Consider the following 10,068-nt stretch of genomic DNA (forward strand, 5'->3'; position numbering starts at 1 on the left):
GAGCGGCTTATGATCTGTGAGAATCACGAAGTGTCGAGTTTCCAAAATATGTCGGAAGTGCCGAACAGCTAAGTAGATTGCGAGAAGTTCACAGCCAAAAGCGATATATCGAGTTTGTGCAGGTTGTAAGCGATGCGAAAAGAATGATAAAGGCTGTATTTCACTGTTGACCTCCTGTTGTGAAACTGCGCCAACTGCGGTTTGTGAGGCATCAGTAACCAGGAAAAGAGGTGTAGACGGATCAGGATTTATATGTGCCAAATTAGTTGTCTTATCCAACACTTCCTTAACCGTTTCGAATGACGTGATGGTCTCCGCTGTGAGGGTGAAGTTGCGAGTTTTTAGTCTGAGTAGATCAGTGAGAGGTTGGACGACCTCTGCACAGTTGGGGATAAAGCGGCGGTAACAATTGATAAGACCAACGAAACGTCCCAACTTTTTAATGCTGTCGGGGGCTGGATAGTCGCAAATGGCGGAAACTTTAGATGACGGAGTACGGATGCCGTTCCAGTCAAGATGTCCTAGAATTTCTAGTGACGAAACACCGAATTGGCATTTAGTGCTATCGATGACTATACCATACTGCTGAAATCTTTCAAAAACTTGCTTTAAGTGAAGCACATGCTCGTCTTCGGACCGACTGGCGATAAGTACATCATCAATATAAGCGTAGATCAAGTCCAATCCATGTAAAACTTGATCCATGAGTCGTTGAAATGTTTGAGCTGCCTTTCTGAGCCCAAATGGCATACGAACGAATTCATATAGACCGAATGGGATAGTGATCCCAGTTTTGGGAATATCGTCTGGAGCGACAGGTATCTGGTGGTACGCTCTGACAAGGTCTAATTTACTGAAGACAGATTCGCCGTGAAGAGTAAGGGCGAAATCATGTAGATGCGGGATTGGATATTTGGCCGGGACAGTAACACGATTAAGTGGGCGATAATCGCCACATGGTCTCCAATCTCACTCGGACTTTTTGGGGACCGTATGCAGTGGAGATGACCAAGGGCTGCACGATGGTCGTATGATACCCAGTTGAAGCAAATGGTGAAATTCGGTTTTGGCTACGGCAAGCTTTTCCGGAGCTAACCGTCGTGGGCGAGATGCGATGTCTGGGCCTTTTGTCGAGATATGGTGGAAAACATCATGTTTTGCGGAAGTGATCTTGGAAGCAGGTTGCAGGATCTCTGGAAATCGACGAAGCAGTGCTGTGTAACGATCATCCGGCAAAGCTAGATGGATTCCAATAGAATTATTGGATGAAGCTTTCCCATTTGTGGAGAGAGTCGCCGAATTGTCAAGTAACTGCCGTCTGTGGAGGTCTACCGTGAGACCAAATGACGTGAGGGAGTCCAGACCAATAATGTTTTTTTAACGTCGGCCACTGTGAAAACCCACGGGATTTGACGGCGAAGACCCAGATCGAGAGTAAGAAGCTTTTCACCATAGTTCTTAGTGTTCGTACCGCTGGGTGCCTGCAGCGCATATGCCACCGGCTGTAGGTTATACTTACGTGTAGGAGGGATCACTCTAACCTCAGCACTGGTATCGATGAGGAAACTCAAAGATATGGAGCGGTCATACACGAAGAGCAGGCGACAAGTAGAGGAGCCGGTCGCAGTGGTCGCCATTACTGGCCGGCCATGGAGTTTCCCGATTTCGCTGCTTGACTGACGAATGTACAAGGTCTGGTGCACCGAACAGCTCACCGAAACGACGATGGCAGTAGCACCAGCCAGGTTAGTCGCTGTGCTTAGGAGCATGGCTGTAGGATCGAGACCGGGATCGTCTATATCGTTGCGGGCGACCAATGAGTTTGGTGACTTCATTCAGTTGGAGGGATAACTCGGAAAATTGAGATTTCATAGCATTGAACTCGAGCTCCAGGTTAGACTGTGAAGTGGATGGTTGCTGAACGTTTGAGACGAATTGCCTGCATGTTTCATGGGCACGGTCGGTCACCTCGGCTAGCTTCGCTAGGGAAGAATCCCGTTCAGTGACAGAAAGGACTTTACGGACTTCAACAGGCAGGTTTTGTTGCCAAAGCTCTTTCAAAACCGCATCGTTGACCGGATGTTTACCTTGCAGGTGCGTCATGTGGCGAAGATGTTGTGACGGTGTTTTACCGCCGACGTCAACACCGGAGAGAAGCTTCGGTAGATTCTGTTCATGATTGGAAGCAATGCGAGAAATGATAGCTATTTTGAGGGCATCATACGGATCGGTGGACGGTCGGATGTATGTTAATTCAGTGACTTCTCGGGTAACGAAGTCTGGTAAGCATCCTACCACATGGTTGTATCTGCTGCTCTGGGAGGTAATGCGACGCGATTCAAAAATGGCCTCAAGTTGAGCGAACCATAGCCTCGAATCACGTGCACTGCACCGAATCAACTTAACATAAACAACGTTGTCTATTTCAGGTGCCTGTGTTTGTTCAGAAGCCATGTTAACGTGGAAAATAAATACAGTAAAGCACGGGAGTACTCCAGAGAAAAAGTTAAGAATTGGTTTCACTGGAGTGGCAAACCTACGACTCAAAAGGTTGATTAGGAGAGTAAGCCGAGAGGTTGGTGTCGTCGACGACACCCTGTTGGGTGTTGAAGACTTTTCAGCGTTTATCTAACCATCTCGTCAACGTAATTAATTAATAACAAAAAGGGTGCACAACCATGATGTGCGCCCCATTTTTAACAGATGTCTGTGGGCAAGCCGCTCATTATTGACTGCAGTATGTACGCTATGGAAGCGCCAGGGGACAGTGATTCTACGAAGGCAGGTGTTCACGACAATTTTTGTGGGTGGAAGACAGAAAAAGCTCATGAGCCGAAGCCCAGTAAGCAGGGTTGCGGGCTGCGGACTGATTGGTCACAATATCAACCAATCTGGATCGAGCATATATACCTTGACGATCCCCGCCTCCCAGGAACATTCTGGCGCGACCTTGCGGAATATTCTGCAATGACCTTATAAATGGGATTGTAATAGTCTTCCTTTTTCTCCATAGGGCCCGTCACTAGGTACCGCGCCTTTCGAAATTCCATGGTGGGTGGTTCGGGAAAACAAGGGCCGACGCATAGTAGCCCACACCCTCAGCTAGTCATCACAGAAGCCACTGGAGATCTCTCCATTTACCCCAACACGTCCGGATGTCTGAAATTACAAACAATCTATTATTTTCGCAAACTTCTGGGGTATTCCTGGATAGAGAGTTATGCCAATTGGGGTGATTGTGCCTTGAAAATTCAGAGGAGTATTTAGACTGTGGATCCTTGAGAACTCGGCATTTTCTACCACCTGACAGCGTGAAGAATAATGATTTTGTCATTGCAGGTCTTACCAGGGGTTTCACTGGAAGTTCTCAAATCTGTGTTTCACGAACAAATGTAGTGCCACGGAGTGATGACTGAATTCCGTTACGATAATGGAAAAGCTGATACCCTTGCGGTTGAGCTCCGTTTTTTAAGGAGGCACTATCGCAGTTTTTTCTGGTTATCTGGAAAAGCCTTCCCTTCACAAATGCACATAAACAGGTCAGACAAGTGCAAACCTTGAACTTCACCAACACATTTGAACAATGTCAGTAGAGGACATCCAGACCAGCTCAGTGGCGCCTGAAAACACATAACAATTTACGAGCCCCCGAGGCCCTAAGGGCTTTTGCGTTCACAGCTCAAAGGTGAAAACGAGTGGCAGAAAGTGACAACGACAATTGTCGTTTGAAATATTTTGTCCAGTGATCGAGGCGTTCCGCTTCATTCAAGACGGTCGCCTCATAATGGTTCCGCTTACAGGTGGTTTCCGGGGACCGGTCACACATATTAAACGAAATAAGATTCCGATATTTTCTGCTTCATTATCATCATAATTATCGTCGTCAAAAACGGCGGCATCACTGCTGACAAAATACTTAATTGCCGTACGGTCATCAAATTCATCTAAATATGTTTTGTACCCTAGTGAACGAGATACATGATACTGTCCTATCGCAGGCATTCCGGAGCCCAAAAAGATAATAACTGATGACACTGTGCTCCAGTCCGCACGTTGTTAGAGTAAAATATTATCGTTCGTACGTCTATCAATGGTAACCGCCTATTTGAGTCTTGGGTACACTGACGCTGCGCATTGTGCACTCAGATCTCCAGCAACCACAAGGACATATGCGTTTACAGCTTCGATACAAATTAATTCAAGTTTCCATGACATTAGTCGCTGATGGCGTTAAATCTGTATTAGGTTACGGCGTGAGCAGACACGCCAAACAGACCTTCACAAGCTTCCCGCTTTTGCAGTTTATTCACTGACGGCGCCAGACAAACCGCATGAAAGCTTCTATTAACAGGTGAGCAGCCAGGCAAGGATCTCTTCACCTAGTGATGTAGGACAATACCAACTCTTGCACATTCCGCCGCAGTAGCCACCGGATCACCAGATACATATGGGTAGAATAATGTGCGGTCTGCTAAACTACTGTGCTTGCATTTTAAATTCTTTTTTCCGACACACAACACACATCAGTGTTAGCCAAGTCCACTGTGAGAGCAAGAGCAACTTGTGGGCCCGTTTGCTTTGAAGTGACAATATAGACAGACTGAACGTCGAGGCACGAAGAATGATTTTGAGATCCTTGAAGATATCGGCACCTGCTGCGTTGGATGCTTGTAAAGCTGATGGAGGACAAAAGGGGTCAGTATTCTCGTGTAAGGGGACTATTGTGAGTCGACAACGAGGTGCGGATAAGAGGGACAAAATGTACGTGAAAGGGAAAAATGAAAGTGTCGGATAAATATATTTTCGTTCACCTGCGCTGATGTTTTCTGCGATATGGACACCAAGTTCATGTCCCCACGCGACGGCCAATAGTGCATTGGATTATTTGTCCATCTGAAATCCGTGGTTGTACTTGGGTTGCAGTAATGCCAACAAACACAGATAAGAGGACTATTACAACAGTCAACTAGTCTTGCACTCAAAATCCTGATCGCTCACTTGAAGTAATCCTGAATTAATTCAGGCAAAACTTTGGGGAGGGGGTTAAAGTCGCGACAATCTGGGGAGTTAGTCTAATCCTCCTGTAAGTTTCCGCAAAATGTTGCTTATGGTACTTTTATTACGTGAGCAAAATTTTAAGTCAGTTGACGATATCAAGAATGATTACCTGGATGTATTGGGCGATGAAACTGTAGTAGCTGCTTCGGTGTGTCAGAGAGTTTGCGCGTGTGCGTGTCCGTTCGTCGTTCCACCATCGATCTGGCATGTGACTTGAGTGGCTGATTGGATGTGTGTCCGATTGGTTGGCTCGCGTGAGCGCTGTGGGTTGACTGAATACGTGACTCAGTTGTTTGCTCACCTGCCACGAAAGCGGACCAGTTTGGCCGCGTGTACTCAATACACCCATGTCCATACTTACGTGTTCTTCCAACTTACTGTGAACTACAATACTGGCGAGGGTCTGACGAACCCATCTTACCAAATGTGTATCGGAAAGCTAGAAGAATTTACTGCTACTGGAGGTTCCTGGAACCAATATGTGGGACGGGTGAATTGTTACTTTCTTGCAAACGAGATCGCCGACGACAAGCGGAAAGTGAACATACTTCTTACGCTTTGTGGCTCGCGACATACAGTTTGATGCGCAGCTTGGTCTCTCCGAATTTACTAAGTACAAGAGCTTTTGACGATCTTGTGTCTATCGTTTCCAAGCATTACAATCCTAAACCTTCTGTTATCGCACAGCGATTCAAGTTCAATACAAGGGAAGCAAAAACGAAAGGAAGACCACGTAGTACTTTTGTGCTGCTTACGAAGGCCAACGGGCATGCGCAAAAACTCAAATAACCCAAAAGGCGTGGTGATAGCGGTTTTATGAACATCTTCGGAAAGTGTGGGGATATGATGATAAGCACGAAGAATGTCAATGTGGGAAAAAACGGTGCATCCGTGCAGTGTGGAGGAAAAATCATGAAGATGTGGGATGGGGTAATGGTCAGGTATCGTGACATTATTGAGTGCTCGATAGTCTCCACAAGGGCGCCAGTCGGAAGATGACTGCTTGGGAACCATTTGGAGGGGTGAAGTCCACATACTCTGAGAAGGTCGGATAATACTTAGCTGAAGCATGTGTTGAAATTCGTCTTTGGTTAACTGTAATTTCTCTGGAGCCAAACGACGTGGACGTGTAAAAACCGGAGGACCATGCGTACAAATGTGATGAACAACGGAGTGTTCTGGTTTGGGGTCATGGAAATTTGGTTTAGTCAAATCTGGAAATTGATGTAGCAGTGCGTGATTAGGTGAATCGTCGCTTTTAAAACTTGTGTTTGGATAGATGGAGGGTAGGACGATAGAATGTCCTTTCGTAGACGGTTGAGTATTTGCGTCAATAAGATGTTGTCTCAGGTCTACCAAAAGGTTGAAGTGAGTGAGGAAATCCGCTCCGATAATGGGATGCTGGACGTCAGCAATTACAAAGATCCACGGGAAATCGCGGCGTAACCCCAGATTTAGTCGTAGAGTGCGCTGTTCGTAAGTTTTGATGGGAGAACCATTCGCGGCGGTAAGTGTAAAAGAGGGGATGGGTCTGCCGGAAACAGCTCTTACAGGAATAATGCTGATGTCAGCCCCAGTGTCTACCAAAAAATGAGACCGGAGGGTTTGTCGACGATTGTGAGGCAGCAAGTTATATGTGTTGGGCTTAGAACCTTACTCGCCTCTATAGTTCGGCCCGTGGGTGTCCCGATGTTGCGTGAGGAGTCGGGTGACTTGACTGGAAAGAGCATGGTTGTGCACACTTCCGTGTTCTGTGTCCGAATGTACTGTGGTACCAACAATATACTTGTCCTCGGGAGGATGAATGTGAACGGGAGTTGGAACGTGAACGAAAGGACGCACGAGGGTACGGTTGGGATCGGTTTATACGGATAGTCGCGATCTGACTAGCTAACTGATCGAGCCGATCGTGAAGGGCAGACATAGAATATGATGCGTCAACGGAGGAAACGTTAATGGAACATGGTTGAATTTCGAGTACCTTATCTGCTGTGCTGGCAAGTCCAGCGAGTGGAAGATCTGAACTGGATGCGAGAATCGATTGTACGTGGGCTGGTAAGCGTTTCAGGAAAAGCTGTTTAAACAAGGCTTCATCAGTTTTACGGTCCCCCATGATGTTGTAAAGTCGTCGCAACAGTTGAGACGGGGTAGAGTCATCGAGAGATTCTCCGCTCAGTAGTTGTTCCAGTCGTTCATGTTCGGATAAACTACAGCGTTTGATGATGGCGGTACGTAATTGAGTATACGGCTTGGTGACGTCATGGTCCATTAAAATGTTGCGTAAGCCGGCTGCGATTTCAGGAGGGAGTACTGAAAGCACATGGTAATACATAGAATGCTCTTGGGTGATTCCACGAGGGGCAAACTGAGCTTGAACTTGTGTGAACCAGATGCATACGTCGTGGTGCCAGAATGGTGGAAGATGAAAAGAGGCGGCGTTGATGTTGGGCGTCGGTGCAGTTGAAGGTGAAGGAATGACATGTACAAGAGGATCTGACATGGTATCGTCACGTCGGGCTCACCAATTATTAGTGTTCTCTATTGTTAACAACAAAAGCCACTTGAAAATCAGAAGGCTAGAAAGCGACACGAACAAAATTTGTTTTAAAAGCGTGAGGTTGCAACACATTAACTGAGTCGAATACAATACCAAAAGTGGGAATGTACAAATGAAGGACTTATCGTTCTGAGCGGAAGTTGCAATAGTTCCACCGAGTTGGTTTGGGGGCTGGTAATCGTGTTTCACTGCTCCACGTTCCTAGCTGTCCGCGGTTGTTGTTGAGTCGAGCCGGTCTGCGTTCCGACGCGCGAGTGATGCGTGAGGGTGCGTGCGTTTGATTGTGTTCTGTCCTTATACAGGAAAGTTTGGCGTGTGTAAAAAACATGAATCGTTCCGATGCGTACTAGACAGGAACTGACTTGTATGGCAGGTCAGCCGCAGGATCTAATAAACACGCATGTACTGGACAAAATAGGTGAAGCCGGTTGGGGGGACATGGAAATGTCCGCTACAGAACCAGTCGGACCTCAGGCCCACTGTTCCCAACACGTTAGGAAAGAAACCTATAACCACTAACTCATCGAATATTATCCACTGTTTATGATATTGTCCTCCTTCTGTGACATCCGCACCCCCCAAACCAACCAGTCATGCTTCATTCTGACTGTAAAAATATGATCCTGCAAGACGGTGTGCTACCCTCAAGTTGGGAATTAACATTATTATTATTATTAACACTGTATCGAAAATCTGCCAGTCTAGATCGGGACAACCTAGAAATATTTCAACGCTTCCTCGAGTTGGCATGGAAGCAATGCTCATGAACGGTGTTACGGCTGGATTTTGTTGATCAATATTTAATTCACTTCCGAACGTAATCCGATTTCCGGTAATAACTTAGGCGGAGTGGATAAAAAATATGGTATTTTTCTGAGGCTCCATTAGGCATTGTTGGAAGGTGTCGCGCGCCGTACCCACCCTAATTATCAAACCGACTTCGGGACCAAAAAGCGCTATTACTTCGCAGATCGCGAATTTTGAATTGAAAATTAAACGCTTGGAAAATAGTAGCGTCTTATAATCTGCTCGTTACATATAGGCTGCCTCATCATCGTTGTCGAAAGGCCGAATGCTCTCATACAGATCTGTGTTGATTGTTCCATGAGCCTCGATGTCACCTTGAACGATCAATAGTATCCGCTTCCAAAACCTTACGGTACATTCGTCAAGATGAACAGTGGCGCGAACTTTGAGGAGCTCGGTCTTTAAGATGCCCACCAGTAAATCAAAGTCGATGTGTAATCCGGACATCCGAGGATTAACGTGGACCATGGCCTTTTCCGGAACATGCGATTGCCGTTCAGATTGGATACTAAGCCAGAAACCTTTCAGCGGATTATGGATACAATTTTATGTAATGTGGGGAACATTGCTGCATACCTGAACAACATTGTCGTTGTGGGAACGGATAAACTGGAACTTATTTTCCGAGGGAATGCCATCCTCCAACGAGTACATAATTGTGGGTTATGGCCGAAGGAAAAGTGTGAGCTCTTGCTGAATTTCGTGAAGTACTTTTGGCTCGTCATCAAAAAATGACTTCTTCGCTCTATGGAGAACCAGCGCATTTGTTTTGATGCAATAACCACCATGGCAGATACTAAGAGCCCTAACATTACAACTGAACAGTTGGTCTAGGCAAACAACCAATGGATAGCCTTGAAAAACTCTATACAGCAAGTAACCGGAACCCGCCGGGCTGTGTGCAAAGGTATAGGAAGGACATCGAAGGGAACGGTTCCCACACAAAAAACAGCGACGGCCCATATAAGCATATTCCTTAACTTCTGCACGTCCCAGAGAATAGCGAACTGAGAATGCAAAGATTTCATCTCGGTGGTAGGGCGTGATGTGAAATGTGAAAGCCGCTCTAAAGCTCATGATTTCGTTTCGCGTACTTGCATTCAGAAAACCTTATAATAATGATAATGTTTGTTCCTAACTTGTGGATGGCATACCGACTGGCATGATCGTACGTTTACAGTCAGAATGAAGCCTGACTGGGGGATATGTGGGTTGTGGGGATTGCAAGAAAAGAGGACAATGTCATAAACGGTGGGAGGTGTTCGACGAAATAGTAATAAAAGGTTTATTTTCAAGCTGGTTGGGAACAATGAGCATGAGGTCAAGGACTTAGCCTGCTGACACGAACCAAAACTGGAAAACCATTGCTGGCCACCAGTGACCTTGAACAGTTGGGCAAATGAACGGAGTCACAACGAGCAAAAGTGGAAATGGAGATTGGATAATTCGACTTTGGGAAACATGGTAAGTTTTGTCGCAAAAATATGGTGTTATCTGGAAATAAGCAGACTCACTGTTCACACGGTTGCGGGAAGTCAGGTGCAAGGGGTAGGTTGGATGGGAACATGTTGCTATAGCACAGAGCTAACTGGGCACCGCATACGGATTTGAACTTGTGGAAGGAGCAAGCCGAAATTGCAGCAAAA

The 10,068-nt window shown here is 46.2% G+C and overlaps 1 protein-coding gene across 1 annotated transcript in view; it reads right to left on the reverse strand.

Moving 5' to 3' along the window:
- The window catches only part of T265_12889 (hypothetical protein), a gene marked incomplete at both ends in the record, with an annotated part of 75,647 nt that extends 68,323 nt beyond the window's left edge, over positions 1 to 7,324 (reverse strand). Inside the window, 3 exons of the mRNA XM_009166064.1 lie at positions 1,520 to 1,771; positions 1,815 to 2,433; positions 7,040 to 7,324. Of these exons, the coding sequence (XP_009164328.1) occupies positions 1,520 to 1,771; positions 1,815 to 2,433; positions 7,040 to 7,324 (1,156 nt within the window). The remainder of the gene's footprint in view (positions 1 to 1,519; positions 1,772 to 1,814; positions 2,434 to 7,039) is intronic.
- Positions 7,325 to 10,068: the final 2,744 nt, after the last annotated feature.

The sequence above is a fragment of the Opisthorchis viverrini genome, assembly GCF_000715545.1.
Source record: "Opisthorchis viverrini unplaced genomic scaffold opera_v5_21, whole genome shotgun sequence".
Lineage (NCBI taxonomy): Eukaryota > Metazoa > Platyhelminthes > Trematoda > Opisthorchiida > Opisthorchiidae > Opisthorchis > Opisthorchis viverrini.